Source organism: Henckelia pumila, chromosome 3 (genome assembly GCF_033568475.1).
Source record: "Henckelia pumila isolate YLH828 chromosome 3, ASM3356847v2, whole genome shotgun sequence".
NCBI classification, from domain to species: Eukaryota; Viridiplantae; Streptophyta; class Magnoliopsida; order Lamiales; family Gesneriaceae; genus Henckelia; species Henckelia pumila.
In genome coordinates this window covers 42,744,530-42,764,600 of record NC_133122.1, presented here as the reverse complement: position 1 = coordinate 42,764,600, position 20,071 = coordinate 42,744,530, and the positions used below count along the sequence as shown (strand labels likewise).

The following is a 20,071-nucleotide window of genomic DNA, read 5'->3' as shown; positions in this document are numbered from 1 at the left end:
ACTAAAACCAAGATAAGGAGAGAGCAATTTCTTCTTCTTTTTTTCCTATCTTTAATTAAATGTTCAAAGAGCAGAGCCATAAAACTGTTTGTTTGAAGGATCCCTGATCAAAGAAAAAGAACCCATGAAATGTTGAGAAACCAGATGGACTTTGCAACAGAAGCAAAGTTTTCTAACCAATTCACAAAAACCTATTCGACTATCTCTGCTTAAACTCAAAGAAAGACAACAGTCATCAAAAGCCATCGACTCGGAACTGGACCATTGGTTATTCCTACTCCGTCAGATGCCAAAAAAGACTTCTTTTCTGATGTTTAATCAACAGCAATAAGTTACGACCAGAGCAACTGCAAGTCGAAAAACAAGTTTTCTCCATGTGAATTCCAGGATGAATCAAGTTCAAGCTTCCCGTTCCGAAGAAATTCCACCAAAGCCACCAACTTGTGAGTCAAATGGGGATAGGAATTTTGGCTGTACCCGTAAATGATTCAGGATCGGTTTTGAATTGGTGTGCTGCATAACAAGACGTGGAACTATTATTTTCAGTGGAAATCCAAAATGTTAACAAAGCACTCTAAAATGATTCGTACAATCTATGACTCGAATTCAAGGATCAAGTACCTTAGTTACGTCCTTGTAGAATGAATTGATTTCCTCTTCAGTAAGACCACCCTCATCAGAATTCTCCTCCCATCCCAAAGAGCGTAGAAAAGCGGCCTCCTCCTCCGGCACTAAAGGATCAGGGTTGTCACAAGCATCACCGTTGCAAGTTAATTCATCCATCTCCCGAGACAAATGGTTATTGTTGCCAAGGCTTAAATTTAATGGGGCATCACACGCCAGAGGTGTACTGGGAGCAGTTATAACCTCTGTCTGAGCGAGCTTATCTGAAGATGATGGTGAGACAGCAGTGCAAGTATCCAGGACAGATGAGGAGTTTGTTGTCGGAGAATCAGCAACAGAAGAGGAGTTTGTCATAGATTTCATTTTCATAAGATTGAAAAAATCTTTTCGGCTTCGAGCTTGAGAGGTGGGTAGCTTCTCCAGCACAGTCAACACAGGCTTACGATCAGCACTAGGAGCGACTGGATTGTTTGGCGGGCTCCTAGTCACTGCAGATGCAGAACCTGACACGGCAGCAAATACTGTAGAAGTAGAACTTGCTGCTTTCATGCCGTTGGTGGGGCTTGTGTTTTCCTTCACAATAGGAGTGACGCCATTCCTTTCTCTCGCAGGTTTCAGAACATGGAGTTTTCCCACATTCGATGCCTTTGAAAGATCATCCTTCGTAGGCCCAGTTCGTGGAGAGTTACTAGAAGGAAGTGAAGATGAAACAGAATACTGCTGTTGGCCCGCCTTATTTTTGTGTCTCTCTGACGCAGAAACCTAGATCAAAGCTCGGAACAATTAACAAATATTCGTGATGCAATCTCCAAATGAGTGATGACAAACTTCTAGAAAGTTATTCAATGGACTAACAAGCTCCAAAAATCAACACCCACTAGATAACATAACTTGCATTATTTGGTGACAAATACTGAGTACTGGGGAATTCTCTCCTAACAATTGGTGGACTCACGATGTTGTTGCTGAGAACAATATGCTCTCAATTACAAATGCAGAAAACTCGGTGTCCCCACTTCCAAACTGATCTCTAGTACAATATAAGGTTTCAAAGAGTTAAAGCATATATCTAATCTTCTACATAAAGCCCTTCTGGAACTGGCATCGTCATCTGAAGAAGAAATGAGAAATCAATACCATATCCTATAAATATGGTACTAAAGCATCTTAAACGCTAGACCCAACGGTTAAAGCTGTCCTTGTATCTACTGAGTCAGGAACATGTGGAGGGCTGATGAATTTGTTAGCTGGATAAAAAACCGAAAAATTTCATTTTCTTAAAGAATTGAGTTGAGTTTCTATCTTCCTATGAGTTGACCTGAATAGAGGCATTTGTCTCTGACAATTTCTATCTGTGTTCTCCATTGTTGTTCAATCCTTAACCATCTCCGGATGGGATGGGCGCACGTATTCTATCTCAATCCCTTGTATCAACCAATTTTTTTAAAATTCTGTTTCTGATTTCTGATAATGGAACGGAGGTTGGCCGCTTATCCAACTACACAGATATAGTGTAGGAAGAAATAATTGAGGAAGAAAAAACTAAATTGTATCAACAAAATTTTCTGTCCATAAAAATCCAAGATATACCACAAGCTATGTTCCAAACAACTGATTATTGAAATGAATTTGCGAGGTTTCAGGATGTGACAAAAACATTTTGGTGCACATAAATTAACAGCAAATGAATAACACGAAGAATGCCTCGTGAATCATACAATAGCCAGGATACCTATACTCTCTCTGATTCCTACCCTATATCCACTTCTATAGCTTGTTTTGTCTACTTATGGAAGCTGGTGCTTCTAAAATATCCATCTGACAAATGCTATATGCTCTTGATGAGTAACTCTACATATTCTTATTTTATTATGAGCACTTAAAGTTAAAACTTGTGAAAAATTTCCTGAATACAACATCATAATTCACATAAAGATGCTTGAATACTTTTCCTAATTTTTGTCAGATTCACCAACCAGATCAAACTTGCGTCCCTTATTAAAATATAAGTCTGCGGAACCCAAAAGGAAGTCAGTTCCCGTTTATCCACCAAATAAAAGCTTTGTTCTTTTACGCAAATTATCAATCTGATAAAACAGGGGCAAGTCTTCAATAAAAAAATGGCAAGAAAACGTGAAACTTAAAAGTATATTTTGGGAAATAACAAGGCAGAAGGTCAGTTTAATAAATATCAGAAGGGCTATTTCATTCTTACCGCAATTTTGGGCATTGAAGGTGTCACGGGAATTAGTTGCCTGGATTGTTTAATTGCCAGTTCTTCAAGTCTCTGAGTTCCAACAGATATCTACAACAGAAGGAACGCTGAGCATGGACACGAGTTATGAATTGTCACTTATAATACAGGGAAAAAACCAACCTGGGAAGTACTCTGAGAACGGTGGGGACCCTGAGCTACAGCTTCCGCCATGTTGAGGCTGATGCATGAGCCTGAGGATACAGATACTAGACTTGCAGAAGCTTGTTGCACTGACGGCAGGCTGGTTCCATTACTTCCAACTAACATAGGAACCTCTGCTAAAGCTGATGTCCATTTATCACCACGTATAGTTGCAGAAGAAATGGGTAAGCTCTGAATGGCCGTACTTACTCCAGGAGATGGGACTCTTCCGACCTCAGGTGGCACTGATCTTTCCTCCGATCCTAGAGAAGGAAAATCTCTCTCAAAAGTAGCTTTTTTCTCCGTGCTAACAGGACCACTCTTAGTAAGCACGCCATTATTGCTATACCCACGAGAGTTGCTCACGTCATTTGGTACTTTCTTATGCCACGTGTCTCCATGTTTCCCAGAACTCATGGACTGGGAATGCCTAAACCCATCCCTTTCACATTTAATTGACAAGGCTGAAAAATCCTGGTATTGGCGTTCTCCCAGAGAGGACTTTTCTTTGCCACGAGAATCATAAGTATCCTTCTCCCAGTCCTTATCACGTTGGTTTCTACCAAAACTATTATAAGACCTCGGATGACCAGAGCTGTTACTGTTGGAACTCCGGTGAAAATATGAAGAATTAGATGATCGTCCCAAATCGTGACCGCTACCATTAACAAATGATTTATTTCTCGCAAACTTTACGGCAGTGAGATCGCCTTAAGACAACAAAATATCATTAGTTAGAAGCTGAGCCAAATAAAAAATCTAAACCAGATACGAGAAGTTTAATTTTATAAAAAAAAATTACCTGAATGTGCTGTAGTGTTTCCACTGGTCAGATTTCCAGTATTTTTCAACCATTCTGGTACTAACGCAGGCTCACTTCTTTCCATAACTAGTGCCAAACATTATCATACATAAAGAAAAATGATAACAATATCGTCTTCTTAGAATTAAAAACTGTTTATACTGCCACGTGCCAATGATAAATAATCTCCAGGCCTCGACGCCCACAACGTCTGTTTCCAAAATTAGTCAACCTTATACGCTAATCCAAAATCCTCAATGCATAAATCCCACTTGTCCACACGAGAAGTCCCTAGTCACTAGGATCTATGTGAACAAAGATGCGTTCTGATCAAATAATCTAAGTAATCGAATACAGGGTTAGGGGGATTTTTATACTTCAATTACCCTGTAAAGTTCAAAAGCACCGTGCCAATATATCAGCAAATTTAAAATTTCCTAAACCTATCAACACAAACCCCTCATTGTACACGGGCAAGAAAACTACTAAACAAAAACCTTAGGCGCGAGTAAACTCAATGAAAATCCACCGAAATCAGCCCAACTTCGCGAATAAACAGCCCCAAAGCGACAATTCTTCAAAAACGATACATACCCATAAATCTCACAGATGATCAAACCCTGCACCCTAAAAACCCCATCCAATTAACAGGAAAAAATCGAGGAACCCAGAAAAATGATAGGGTTTGAACAGTCTGGCAACTCAGATAATACACCAAGAAGTCGGAACCAATCCGTATATATGTTAACGATTAAAAAAATAAACTTAACCCCATTTTCTGGATGATATCAAGAGGACAAATTTGTACCCTGGAAACGAGGAAAAGTAGCCCTAGTTCCTCGTACTCGCCGCCGTCTGTATGAGTCCCAAAACTAAAGTTGGCCAAATTTCGCCGAGAGAAGAGGCGGGAGCAGTAAAAATTTACTGATTTAACAGCGGCACTATCAGTGGGAAATGGGATTGAGAAGGGATTGCGCGTGTTTCAGAGGAAAAGGATTAGGAATTGAGATTTTGGGCGTATTGAAGAGGACTGGTGTGGTATTGTCCTGCCAAGAAAATCCATCCTTTTTTATAGGTAACCTTGCTCTCCCTTATATATTTGGTTGCCAATTAAATACATATTTTTTGTTGAACAAATTTATTTATTATCCATCAAATTCAGTACTCAATATTGAATTGACTCAGTTCTAGATAACATAAATATGATTCATGTAAATGTTGTTGTTCAAGTTTAGAATAGCAACAATATTATGTTGTTGTTCAAATGTATTTTATTGTTTCGATAAGTAACATCCTTAAAATACACAATTTATATATTTATATAATTTTTTGTGATAAATAAAATGAATTTCAAGTTTACTTAATGATGGCATTATTTCAAATCCATTATATTTTGTATTACTGACGTGTAAATAAATATGGTGTGGGTTTAGAATTTGTTCTATTTATTTTATTATAATTCTAAACAATAAGGTTGTGTTTACTTGCTATGATAAGTATAGGATTATATTAATAATCATACGCAATCACATGTTTACTTGTTTTTTGAGGGCCCGTATTAACTCATAAAGCTCATCCATAGTTACCTAATTTAAATTTTAAACATTGATGATTTATCACAAATAAATAGTGTGATAAATAATCATTAAGTTTCTAATAGAAAAAAATTACACTAATATCCTTAATTTACTTCCCAAAAATATAATATTTGAAAATCTCATTTAAAAAATTATATAACATGTATATAAATTTCAAATACTTTAAGATATATTAATACAATTAATTTGATTTAAATATACGAAAGGTTCATTTAAAAATTATAAAAATGAAAAAAATTCTAATAATTTAATATATGATTAATACATTTCATTAGATTTTATCCTTATTCATGGGGAAATTTTTTTAACTCAATTTATTAATTTTTGTTTTAAAAATAAATAATATTTATACTCAATAATTTTAGTCAATTAAAATAATTTACATGTGGATTAATAATAATTTACATTTAAAATAATAATCTCAATTTTACAAATAAAAACTAAAAATAAGATTATATAATAAACACAAAGGACAAAATTGTAACTCGTCATTTAATCATAGTATCAATCACAAAATTGATCCATTAAAGTAAACATGTGATTGTTTATGCATCATTATTCGACATCCTATAAAATTAGTTTAATAGTGTTAGTATTATTTATCTATATATAATTAATCTCAGTAAGTAAACACAACCTAAAAATATAATCGAGACAATAAGAAGATTGAATAGATCTATGTATTATTGTACATAAAAAATGTTATGCTACTATTTGATGCATATGATGGTAAATCGTTTTAGGGACAAAATAACATCATTTAAAAGTAAAACTTGTGTTCTTTCATTCATTATTTTAGTTCTAATTTACATACCAATTTTTTAGAATGCTTGTGAATAAAATCTTTGCGTGGATAATTTTTCTATAAATATCTATTTGAAAAAAGAACCAAAAATCTCTTAAACCCTCGATTTATTTTTTTAGAAAAATGGGATGGTTTGAAAAAATAATTGACAGTTCCCTCCAATTATCTATACTAATCATCTGGCACACGCTTTGCGTGTGTAACACACGTATTTTTAAATTTTATTTTTAAATATTTGATTTTTTTAAAATATATAAGAAGCAAATATAACGTGTAGTGGGGGGATTGGGGGAGAAAATGGGTGGAAGTGGCTTAGGGGTAATTCAGTCCTAACACATAAAAAACCAAACAGTTATTCTAAGACATGGAGCTATTATAATATAGAAAGATAGAAAGAGCTTCCCCACATAATGAACCTCGAGAATTCCGGGATTGATGACCGGTATAACTACGATTTAGGCTCAAGAGTTACGAGATGTGTAGCTGATAATAGAAAGGTAGTGCGCGCTCTGTGCGCATCTGGTTGAATATTACTATTAGTGGTTCTTGATATACTTTTGTTTTTCTGGGATTTGGCAAGTTCACGTTTTTATTGGCAGCTTTGAATAAATTATATGATGTCGAATCCCTCTCTTGGCATCCATTGCGACCGAGCTACTGGCTCCAAATGAATGTTTTGGGGTAATATTTTCAGGTTCCAGAGGGGTAGAAGAATTGTGCATAATAATATCATATTTTTTTTCTTGCAGCTGAAAATTGTCCAGAAAATAAAACACGAGAGACGGGTAAACAGAGCTCGATATATGCCTCAAAATCAGTTTATTATCGCCACCAAGACGGTTACACGTGAAGTTTATGTCTACGATATTTATAGGAAAAATTCAAACTACGTCGGAATATGGTGGTTCATTTAACCCCGAGATGAGGCACATGGGTCACGACATGAGGGGTTATGGTTTAATTTATTATGGAGCCATTTCAAAGAAGGTTGTTTATTGAGTGGTTCGTATCAAATATGTTTGTGGGACATTAATAAGCCCATTGATATAATAGACAATGTATAAAACATGCATATACTAATTTTTTAATTCTTTTTTCCCCATAACCTTTTATTGTAGTAAATATAAGATCTTTTAGTTTGGCATGTTCTGTATTTCTAACTGCAAACGCCAAGCACGAAGACTTGTTTGGTTCTGTTGAGAAAGAGGAGCGTCTTCGTGTCAGCAAGACTTTGCAATATGAGGTTGCTCATCAAAGCAAGGTTTGGTCTAGTGATTTTGATGCACTCTAGCTAGTTGGAGAAGTTTATAGTATATAATTTTAAGTTCACTCTTTCAGAGTAAAGAATACTTGTCTCACTTCTTACTTCCTCATAAGAAGTACTAGTTAGAATCCTTTCCAACTTCTAGTAGAGACTAAGAATAAGTTGTCTTCGTTTTGTACAAATGTTTACATTTTTTAGTTATTAGTCTTACATGCTTGTTTTCCTCTGTGTAAATGGTTGCATGTAAATTGTTTAGACTCTAACTCTTTCAACGACTAGGCCGTGTGTTGGAACACGTTTTCAGATCATAGATCTGATACCCGATGCAGCGGAAGTTTAAAAAATTTTTATATGGAACGATTCCATATTATGGGTATCAAATCCTAACGATTAAATTATGCAAGTAAAATAATAATAACAATTAATATTTTACCTCTTCAAGCTATGGCTTGATTATGGACTCCAACAGATTAAATCTGCTCTTGTTGTAAATCCCAGGAACTGATGACTTGCTCGATCAATCTCCGGAATTAGGTCCACGAACAGAAAACTAAAACCCTCTGATTGATTGCACTAGAAATCAATCAGATGTTTATCGAAGAGATTAAACAGATTTGATCTGTCAATTCAGAATGTAATTTTTCATAAAAATCACAGACTGAATTCTCTAAAAAAGGAGCAGAGGAATTCGAAAATTCCCCTTGGAATAATCTGTGTGATTTTCGAAAAATCCAAGGTTGAATTGTTTTGTTTTCGAAAATTATACACATATATATATATATATATATATATAATTTCTAGACTGGATTAAGTTATATGTCTATTAGGACACTAACTTCTTAGGGCTCATAATCCATAACTTAAGCCCAACAAGCCAAGCCTGTTATTATAGAAATTAATATAAAATTCATCATGACTCCGATTGATAAACTGATTTTACCAATGTGCACAGAAATCATTTCTGCACCTTTTAAAGTCAAGATAATTTTTCTGAATCCGAATTCAGTGATTTCCAAAAATGTCCATCCCTATGTCATTTTTAGGAAATTCCACTCCCTTTAGTTAAGAAGTCCAACTTCTCTTTCATTAAATTTAACTCTTTAAATTTAACTATCTCAACGGGGATTAGTAATCCATTACTTGTGTGACCCTCAATGGTTCAGGGATACAGCTAGCCGTAAGCTCACAACTCCTTGTGACTCGGAACAACAATTTTCGACTTACCCATCGAATCATGGTAAGAGCGCCTAGCAACATCGCCCCATGATTCCCTAGGTATCACTGATAGTGCCTGCAAGAACCAGTAGGTTTTGGTTAGCGTACAGTACGGTCCCTTCATCCATATATCCCGATCGAATCAACAACCATTGGTACATCGAGAGTTGTTTGAGATTCGATAACTATGCAATGCATCTTGAAGATCAAATAGTGACATCGCATGTACTACTAGGAAACCAAGTAACCTAAATCACATCGAGTACTCTGGCCAGAGATTTGTCATACTAATATCTCCTCAGATTGCATAGGATATCCACACTCGCAAGCGTGTGGTGAATTCTTGACAACAAAGCATCGACTCCTATATATGTCGTAACTATACCCAATCCCGACACCTGATGACCCTCATAGAGTCGGTAAACGAGTCAAAGTATAGTACTAGCATATAGAGTCTTCATGATATTTCAAGTAGTAAGGACTAATGGTGTACAACCAAAATCGCGGACTTATCCACTCAATTAATAACCACTTGGAAAGTCCGAATATGGTAGTTCGATCATTCATCATATGAATATCCATTTGCATGCTTTGAACATCTCTATGTTCCATACCAATGAAACGTAGTACTTGGCATTGCAAATGCTAGTCTCTTTCTCGAACGATCCTTATCCTTATTTGCGGACGGCTCAATTGATTAGGAACTGTTTAGAATATACAGTGACTATAAGATGTGTTTCATGATAGTGATCTCTCTTTATTCACTATCTCATCTTACTTACACTATAGTATATTCAAAGTCTTTATCAAAACAACAATAGTATATCACAATATAACATTATGAAGAAAGATAAAGAAAATGTCATTAATGAATGTAAATTATATTAAACAAAAATTGTTTACAATAAGAGACTCTCAAAGCTCTTAGCCACAACTTGGCTAGCGGGGCATCAACTCTTTCACCGTGCTCATGGGGTCTAGTGAAAAGACGATTAAACTTTTTGATACGCGCATGATCGATACTGCCTATCACACCTTATTAGAATGCCACGAGTAAGGATTATGCTTGCAATGGGCTGGCTTTATATAGAATTTTGAAGGATTTGTGAAGAATTGATGTTCTTATTCAATCAAACTTGCATTAACTGCTCAACATGGATGTAATTTCTTGATCAGCATTAACTCACCAGTTGGTTAAACCTCCATCTCTTTTGCCCTCTCTTTCCTTTCATATATATATATATATACGTAACGAGTCTCTAACGCCTTTTCTATGATATCAGAAGCAAACAATAGCGCTCGTAAGCTCAAGTCGTATAGCAAGGCGAGGCCTTTGCAACCATGGACATGCGAAGGTGTAACCCTTTATTGAATTATGAGGCACAATTAAGCCTTAATTAATGTGCTTCAGAGGCAAAGGCATATTTAGATATACGTACTAAGTGAAATTCAATGTAACATACATCACTTTTTACTTATGCTATGAAGAATATTTGTTTACTAGCTAGCTAGTGTTGCAATGACTTATAATATGCATTAAATATTCAATTTTTTTTATATAAATTATTGATGAATTTTTAAGTACTTAAATGTAGCTTCTATATATTTTATTTTACTTTAAAAAACGAAAGAAGGTATTTTTCGCGATATACATAATGCGTACACATGGTAGTTCCTAAAATTGAAGTCACACACTTCTAAAAAAAAAATTTAAAGTCGCACATTCTATGACCATGGATAGCTGCAACATTTTTTTTTCATCTATATATATAGTCTTTTTTAGAGGGTGTTATAATACTCAATTTATCAATTTTTTTTTGCTTTAAAATGCCCCTTGATATAAATTGTTGTGAAAATCTCTATACCGATTTGTATTGTGAGTTTGTGACCCATATCAAGATGAAAGGGAAGAAATAATTGAGTCCACAATGACGACATACACACAGCCTCAATTTTGGACGAAACGCATACACACAGCCTCAATTTTAGACAGTATGTGCATCTCTTATTTAATCGCATGCTCTCAATCTGCTAAGTGCTACCTATAATTAATACAATGGATTCAGGTTCCTATACACACATCTCATAAGAATAAAAATACATTATCTATTGCGTAGTTTATAGGTTATTGCGTTAGTCGGAATGTTTATTCAACGTTCATCGAAAGATAGCGACTACGAGTTCCCACGTTTAGGGATGTAAACGATCCGAACTGTTCGCGAGCTATTCGAAGTTCGGCTCGTGAAAAAGCTCGTTTGGGCTCGTTCGTTAATCTTATCAAGCCGAGCTCGAGCTTAATTTTGAGATCGGCAATATTCACGAGCCGAGCTTGAGCTTAAGGATGTTCGGCTCGTTAGCTCGCGAACATATTCGTTAATAAGCTAGGAAGCTCGACTTGGCTCGTTTAGGTGACTCGTTTAGTGTGTTAGCTTCGGATTTGTGCTAATAGGTTCAGTCTACATGTAGTTTATTAATCGAGTTGAATGAGTTTGATTCTTGTAGAATTTTAGTGTGCACTACAAACAAACTTGTTGTTCTTTGTTTTGTCTTCCATTTGGTGTTGAAATAACTTAATTTGATGAACATATAGATTATATATGATTTTTCTGCTGAAACATGTCAAAACTATATCCTGTATTTAAGTTTGCGAAGATGCTTATTGTTTTTCGAAATTCTGGGCGAGTTAAGCTAGGAACTTGAAAATGTGATTAACATTAATGACAATGTGTTTATTTGAATTTTGGGATAAATCTGTTTGGAATCTCGGTTTGGTGTTCAAATGGAAGTTATAGAACTTTTTTCTTTAATAGCAAAAAGTTACTTTTCGAAGACGTTTTTTTTTAAATTATGTTTTTCATTTTTGTTTTATTTAAGAAAAAATTAATTTTAGTTTATAATTAATTTATAGAGATGTATTGTATTGTATTTAGGCTTCACGAGTTCGAAAACGAGCCCGAGCACACTTAACGAGTCAGAATAAGAACCTGCTAAACAGCTAACGAGCCTGAAAACCAACTCGTTTAACAAGCCAAACTCGAGCAGGGACGTCTCCAGAAAATTGGAGGCCCTAGGCTAACTTATGGTCAATAATCAATATAATTTTTTTTTGTAAAATATAAAATTACGTACAAACTGATAATAAAATGAACATAATGATCACCAACATCTAATTTAATATACCAATATACGGTATATACCACGTAATTTATTAAATATATATAAAAAATAACATATATAAACTGAATCTAATAACAAAATATTCTAACTCTTCGCGCTTTCTGTTGTGTAAAATTATCAACTAAATCAACCTAATCAAGATTAACTACCATATTTTTTTTCAATAGAGAATATTGTCAAACCATTCAATCTATATTGTGACATAGTTGATCGTAGTTAGTTATTTATCAACTTCAGCTTGTAGAGATTTTTTTAAGCAGAAACTATCGTAACCGGTATGGTTAATAATATCCTATAAGCTATCCAAACATTAGGAAACCCATGACGTAAATCTAAAAAAAAAAATCATTTTTTTTTCTTTTATATGCAAAAAAAGATAGCAAAAACATAAAAATTGACAATGTATAATTTTTTAAACAAATAATTAGAAGCTCATGACCTATCTAGAGTTTTGAATAAAAAATTTTAAACATATATTTATATAATACAATATATTTTAAAAAAATTTTGAGGCCCCATTTAAGAGGAGGCCCTAGGCGCCTAGGTGGTCTCCCCTTTGAGCCGGCCCTGAACTCGAGCCAGACTCGTTTAATACGATAAATGAGCCAAGGTCGAACCGATATATGTAGTAAACGAGCCAAGCAGAGCTTAATGATAAAAGCTCGGTTCAGGCTCGGGTACCAAACGAGCCGAGCTCGAGCCTAATACTGTTCGGCTCGGCTCGTTTACATCTCTACCCACGTCATAAAAAAAACATTATCTGCTTCCTTAAAAAAAAAAAAAATACACCCTTCTCGGTGAATTGTTGAAGGACTTCAAGTAAACAAATAAAAAAAAAATTAGAAAAGGAAAAATTCAGTAACCAAATGTAACGTTCGATCTTCGATTACTAATATCCAACCGGTTTAGATATTGAAATTTATTTTAACATCAAGCCATTGAATTCATACATATGACGTGTATACATGACACTTCGTGAGTTTCATAAATTAATATACTCCCTACCATACAAATACAATACTATATAATATTAGGGGTATATTTCACTCAATCTACATCCTACCATAAGCTTCTCTATTGAAATTATTAATATAAAAAAGAGGACGCAATAATTAGTTAATTCAATTAATCACGTAACTGCACGATGGAGATCCCACTTGCTTAATTCTCGCGTAACTCCCACGATTTACAGTTATCAAAACATATGGCGCGTGATCTAATCTCCTCCTACACCGCGCGTAAAGGCTCTCCAAGCAATTAATGAAGTAGCGTATAAACAACTGTGAGACTGTCTCACGTGTGACGGGTCAACCCAAAACAAAAACGGGTAATTACCCGATAGATTGGATCCATATCTAATCGGCTTTTCTTATCCCATTTGTCGCCTAAATTGCCCTAATCCCTCGCATATGAAGATCGACAGAAACCATGGCAGATTCTTGTTCCATCTCGAATCGATGGTTCGAACTGAGAAGCTTGACGGCAAGGAACAAAGATTAATAAGGTGAAAGTCACAATTTCTTACTCTTTTTAAAATCTGAAATCGATGGGTTTAATGAAAAATTGATTATTTTTGCGTCTAACTCATGTCTTAAATCCATCGCCTACTTTTGATTCTCAGCTACCTCCACAGCCGTGTAATTCACTGAAGTGCTCGATGGGTCGGGTCTCACAGCCATTGTTACAGGTTCTTTTCTTCTTCTTTCTCAGTATTTTTGTACTTTGGATGGTGGGATTTTAATTCTCGTGGTTATGCTATGTTGCGTTGATGATCAAAGTTTTAGTTTCCAATGCCGGGATATTCTTAATGTTGTTGTTATGCATAAGAATCTTTTGAGTTTGGTACTAGAAAACTTGTTAAAGGTTGAAGCCAGCTAGTTGCAAGTGGATTCAGAAGTAGCAAAGTTTCTTGTGTGTCAATCCTTAAATATGTTTGAGCTGTGGCATTTCTACTTTAATGTAATTGTTCTTCGAATGATAAGTGAAAATATCAGGTAGGAATTTTAATTAGAAAATAGTTTCTCAATGATTCAAGGATTTGTAGTCTGTTTGTTTCCCATTGTCCATACACATGATTTTTGTTTGATGTGTATACATGATATTGATGGCTAAATTAATCATGTGTTGTTCAGACTTGTGTGTGAATTCCTATTCTAGAAAGGGTTGTGGAACTCAGATCCATCAAATCGGTAATCGTCGCAAGACTTGCAACAATCATTTTCATTTGTCTTCGCTTTGAAAGAGAATTTGTGAAGGAAAGAAATTTCAAGAGTTCTAGTTATTACAGATTGAAGAAGACATAGGCATAATTCAAGACATAAAAAAAGTATTTTCGGCGACCACTCAAAGTCGACCATCTCATACCATTCAATGTTGAGATTGGTAGAGGTAAGGAGAAAAGGAGGGGATGGTACGGAATATCATGAAGATTTCTGTATGCGTGAATTGAAGCCGGGATTACAAAGCCTTATGCTTGGAAATGTATCTGATTCTTCTTACTTGCCCTCAGATACAGAATAGATAAGGGAGTGGACTAATTTTCTTTTTCCTCTCTTTAACATTATGTTGTTTTTTTCCTTTGTCTACTTTCCTTAGTTCACCTCTATACTTGTTAGCTTATTGGATCATATCTTTCTTATGTATTGTTGTTAGATTTTTCCTTTTCTTTTTTGTGCTAAGCAGGTCCTGTTAAACTCTTTAGAAGATTAATATACCCTCTGTATCAGTTTCTTGATGAATATTATATGATCGGTCGTATAAAGTAAATAAATTAGTAGTTCATAGTTTCTTGGTCGTATATTCCCATTCAACATTGATGGAGGGCTGGATATGTGTTGTAATAACTCAACATTGGTTTGACCAAATGGTTTGTTTTTTTTGCCACTGAAACTGGCAGCAACTCGTGCTGCAGAAGCAAGAGAACTTGGAAGCAACTGCGGTAACATTTGGTTTGGATCACTAGCAAGAGAACTTGGAAGTTGATTCTGGGGGTTTGCAAAGTTAAAAATTGAATTAATTCTTAATTTGTGACTTACTATGGAAATACTAACTCCATTACGTTATATTAATATTTATAATCAGAATGATTGCATTTAAAATAAAGTATTATTTTTTCTGTTGAAAGTATTACTTTTTCGATCCAAAATATTAGTTTTTCTGTTAAAAGTATTACTTCTAAAATATGTTAATTTGAAATAAAATGTATTAATTTTTTTGTAAAAAATATTATTTTTTAATAAAAAGTATTACTTTTTATAATAAAATTTTTATTTCTATAGTATGTTAATTTGATATAAAAAGTATTATATATTTTTTTTGTAAAAAGTACTATTAAAGGTATAACCTCTAATGTACATAAAAAATATTTTTTTTTGAGATGTATGGGTTTTGCTGTGAAAAGTATTATTTTTTATGATAAAAGTATTAATTTTTATGATAAAATTATTTTTTTTTCTAACAAAAATACTAACATTTTTTACTTAAAAACCAATACATTTAACTTTAAAAAGTAATATTCAATATCATTTATCATAAAACGTTAGAAAAAATATTTTTGATAGAAAATTAATATTTTTTTTTAAATAGAAAATTAATATTTCACAGTATGCTAAGTATTATATATTATATTTATGTGAAACGTATTAATTTTTTAATCAAATGTAAGTATTATATATTATATTTCTGTGAAACATATTACTTTTTTAATCAAATGTATTAGTTATTCAGTTAAAAACATTACTTTTAACATATGTTAATTTTTCATAAAAGTTATTATTTTTATTAAAAAATATTAATTTTTTAATGAAAACTAATACTTTTTTTTATAAAAGTATTACTTCTAATATATATTAATTTGATATAAAAATATTACTTTTTATGGAAAAATATTATTTTTTTGGTTAAAATATTATTATTATTTAAAAAAAATACAAACTTCTAATATAGTAACATATGATAATGACATATAAAATATTATTTTTTTATAAAAAGTATTACTTTTTATGTTAAAAATATCAATGTTTATGATAAAAATATTAATTCACGGTATACAAATGAATTTTTTCTAAAACGACTTTAAGAGTCAAGCCACAAGAAAGCCGCAATTTAAATCAATTTTCATCATGTTTTGATACATTCATTTTACTGAAAATGAGGACATTGTTTCTCATTTCCTCTGTATGATAAACTTCCATCAATTCAACGGCATAGACAAAACATGTAAAGAAACTGAATTTGAGAACTAAATTGTACGACTGTAAAATGATGATATAAAACCAAAACAATGAATTTTTCCTCAAGTAGAAGTAACATTAATAACAAAGGCTAGCAAAAAAACTATGGTGACTTGTGACACATCAAATTTCTGGATCCCATTCCAATCGGTAGAAGCATACCAGTCAAAATCGGTAGACTTCATGTGACACCTGATTTGTAGTCTAACCTTTGTTAGGTATCACATTTCTTAACAACACTCTATGTGGGAATTTAATATCCCTAATTAAAGTGTCTTAGGCAGTAACAGATCATTTAAACGATTAGTGTGTGCGGAAGCGAAAGTAAAGATTTAATAATAAAATATCAATAAGGATCTTTTATAACAACATGACTGAATTCTTAAACAAGTAGCAGTACATGGATAAGACATTTCTTTATTTTACTAAGCATATGGTCTCTGATGAGCATAAAAGAGACTACATAAAACATAATTGAGAACATTATTTGTGGCAAAGATGGTTCATTCACTGACATTTTCTTCATTATCCATATCTGGAAACCCTGGCTCTGGAAATTACAATAGAGAAAAAAAAATAAAGGAGGTTAAGTCTTTAAGGACTTAGTGAGAATAAAAGATTATTCATTGGATAAAATTTCCTGGTAATAGTAGTAAACATCAGGATAATAAGCTTAAGTAGGTAGGTATGAATTCAATAGTTTAGTAGCAATCATTCCAGTTGTGATAAAGAGGGTGAGCCAAAGTGAACACGAATACCCGGTTTTAACCCGCTGTTCATTGGACTCAATATCCAGACCGAAGTCCGTTGTCCAGGGCTCTCACTTCGAATAACATTCATTCATTCATTCATTCAATCAATCAATCGATCAATCAATCATTTGATCTTTCGATCATTCCACCATCCGTTTTGATGATAAACCAATACATTATGAAAATCAGGTATAATAATATCGAATCAACAAATTAATATGAACAATAGTTAGGATATATTATAATTTCCAGGCCGAATGCCAAAGGGTTGTATAAAGATAATAATTCCTTAAGTAATGAAAACCTCACCTCAATACTTATTATCCGAATCAGTAGATAACTTCAAATTCCTATAATTTTAGGATATTTCATATGTTAGAAATACTACCAGATGCTAGGCTAGTTTATAATTAAAATTTGTTACTCAAACAAGGAAGGAACATTTTGATAATTCATAAGAAAATTTATAATAATTTGAAAGTAGATCCAAAAATTCTGAAAATTTAACAGTATGTATAACTCAAAGAAATCTACAACTTTTGTGTTCAAAACATGTCAAAATTCCAAGTCGATCTTTGACCAAATCAGCTTTTTCCAAACTGATTCTCTAGGTATATTGACCATCGGAAAAATGCTTCTTCCGGCAACTATTCCGGTCATAGGCCACCATTCTAGTATACTAGACAGTACAGGGAACAACTTTTACTTTAAGCTCTAGGCTAGAAACAGATTCCATCTTTGAGAAAATCGAGCCTCAATCTTGCCTCTAGCCACTTTCAAAACTCAAGTTTCAAAGATTTAAGGATTTCTAAGGAAAATCATAACAATTCATGTACTTGTCAAAAAATTATGAAACTTGAAATATAAGCCTAAAACAAGTGCAGAAAACTACGGCTGCCGGAAATTTTGTTTTCTGCCGACGCGTGTAAATCACGCGCCACTTCCGGCGGCGCATGCACAGCTTCCGACGGCCACGCGCGGCCCAAACTTTTACCGAAGATGTGTTGCATGATTTCCTACATTTTTTGTTTAATGAGTTTTCTCAAATTCCTAACCGAACAGTACCAGAAATGGAATAACCTACTGTGACTTTTACTCTACTAGACTGAAGAAAAAAAATACTGTTCCGACGTTATTCCCGGAAAAACGACGGTACTGATGCAAACTAGGGTACATCTGGAGCAACTTTCATGTTTATACTAGGTTCAAATACTGAGAGTAAAGGTATGAAAAACGAGGGTGAAAACAGTACCTGCAAATGGTTTCTGAGCACTGTTTTTCCTTTCCGGACAGCGGTAGTTTAAGAATTTTAACGGAGAATCGGTTGATCTTTTTATGACACCTCCTTCACTACTATTTTACTGGACATCCTAAGTATCTTGTATAATTTTTTTGAGAATTTTGAAACGTGTTCTTGGGTATAAGTTAGTAAATCCCCTCTTTTTTCAACCTTTAAGCACAATATTCTCACACCTCTTCAACTTGACACTAGACCACTAATCATCACGAAAATCTGAAGGAAAGCTCATCAAATGAGGTATGTGAAGGGTCTCTATATATAGGAAAGAACCAAACATGATATCCTATCCATGGAACACACTTTTCGATCACCGGTTGGGCAAAGGGGAGGTGGAGTGGTGGCCAAGAAACCTATTAACAAGTAATATATATATATATATATATATATAAGCATAAAGATATTATAATAATATATTTATAAAGAAATTTATTTACATATATATATATATATATATATATATCAAATTAATTATCCTAAAAAAAAAAAGGGGCATTACAACCTTCCCTCCTTTAGAGAATCTGGTCCCCAGATTCGATCACGATTGCAAGAACAACTCGGGGTAAATTTTTTTGATCTCTTCCTCTTTTTCCCAAGTAGCCTCTTCAAAATTATGGTTCCTCCAAAGTACTTTGACCAACTGGATTTGTTTGTTACGAAGTTCTTTTATTTTCTGATCAAGTATTCGAACAGGTTTTTCTTCGTAAGACAAATCTTGTTCCAGTTCTACAAGCGTAGCATCCAACAAGGGTGTAGAATCAGTGTAGAATTTTCTTAACTGAGATACATGGAACACATTATGTAACTTGGAGAGTGATTCAGGAAGTTGTAGTCGGTAGGCTACATATCCTATCCTTTTCAGGATTTCAAAGGGGCCTATGAATCTGGGTTGTAGTTTTCCTTTTTTTACAACTCTTCGAATTCCTTTTCTAGGAGATATCTTGAGGAGAACTTGGTCTCCAACTGCAAATTCCAAATCTTTTCTCCTTTTTCAGCATAGCTCTTTTGCCGGCTCTGTGCTGTTAGCATCCTTTGCTTGATGACTTGTACAATATCAATTGCTTCTTGAATAATATCCGAATTTAAGATACGAGTTTTCTCATCTTGGGTGTGACGCCATTCTTCAAGGTCCCAATTTAAAGGTGAGCGACATTTTCGTCCATATAATGCCTCGTAAGGAGCCATTTGAATCGTGGCCTGGTAGCTGTTATTGTAAGCGAATTCTATGAGTGGTAAACTTCTTCCCCAATTGTTACCAAAATCTAAAACACAGGTTCGGAGCATATCTTCCAAGGTTTGAATGGTGCGTTCGGATTGTCCGTCTGTCTGAGGATGAGAAGCTGTACTGAAATTTAATTTGTCCCAAGACATTCTTGAAGCTTTTTCCACAGTCTGGATGTAAATTTTGGGTCTCTGTCAGACACAATTGTTGAGGGTATCCCATGCAATCGAATGATTTCTTTCTGGTACAGTTCTGCGAGTTTCTCTACTCCATACTTACTACTAACAGGAATGAAGTGTGCTGATTTAGTCAAACGATCTACGATCACCCAGATACTATCAAGTCCCCCTTTTAAAAAGGGTAATCCTATCACAAAATCCATAGTTATCTTATCCCATTTCCACTCGGGAATAGGTAGAGGTTGCAAAAGACCTGATGGTCTTTGATGTTCTACTTTTACCATTTGACAAGTAGCACATTGACTTACAAAATTCGCAACATCTTGTTTCATGCCTCTCCACCAAAAGTACTGCTTCAAGTCCTTGTACATTTTGGCCCCACCGGGATGATTAGAAAATCGAGATCTATGAGCTTCTTCCAGAATTTCCTTCTTCATTGAGCAAGGTACGTAGATTCGGTTACGAAATAATAACATACCCTGTGAATTGGTGTTGAAATCAGAATC

At 34.1% G+C, this 20,071-nt stretch overlaps 1 protein-coding gene and 1 long non-coding RNA gene across 4 annotated transcripts; one reads left to right on the top strand and one right to left on the bottom strand.

Moving 5' to 3' along the window:
• Positions 1–23: 23 nt before the first annotated feature.
• LOC140887724 (uncharacterized) lies at positions 24–4,887 on the bottom strand. Its single transcript, XM_073295163.1, has 5 exons — positions 3,825–4,887; positions 3,002–3,732; positions 2,840–2,929; positions 622–1,386; positions 24–513 (listed from the first exon to the last, which is right to left on the bottom strand). The coding sequence occupies exons 1-5, from the start codon at positions 3,907–3,909 to the stop codon at positions 400–402; spliced, it is 1,785 nt and encodes a 594-aa protein (XP_073151264.1). The 5' UTR covers positions 3,910–4,887; the 3' UTR covers positions 24–399.
• An 8,399-nt stretch (positions 4,888–13,286) lies between these two features.
• LOC140893044 (uncharacterized) lies at positions 13,287–14,621 on the top strand. 3 transcript variants are annotated; one of them, XR_012152993.1, is made up of 4 exons: positions 13,294–13,387; positions 13,505–13,570; positions 14,016–14,072; positions 14,171–14,621. It is a non-coding gene; the product is annotated as an uncharacterized lncRNA (long non-coding RNA). The 3 variants fall into 3 exon arrangements; XR_012152992.1 differs by having other exon boundaries at positions 13,287–13,570; XR_012152991.1 differs by having other exon boundaries at positions 13,287–13,570; positions 14,016–14,621.
• Positions 14,622–20,071: the final 5,450 nt, after the last annotated feature.

Coding starts and splice junctions, on each gene's coding strand:
- LOC140887724 (XM_073295163.1), bottom strand. CDS start 3,909: ATGGAAAGAAGTGAGCCTGCGTTAGTACCAGAATGGTTGAAAAATACT. Junction 1,387..2,839: donor CTTCAATGCCCAAAATTGCG/GTAAGAATGAAA, acceptor GCTTTGATCTAG/GTTTCTGCGTCAGAGAGACA. Junction 514..621: donor TCTACAAGGACGTAACTAAG/GTACTTGATCCT, acceptor CTTGTTATGCAG/CACACCAATTCAAAACCGAT.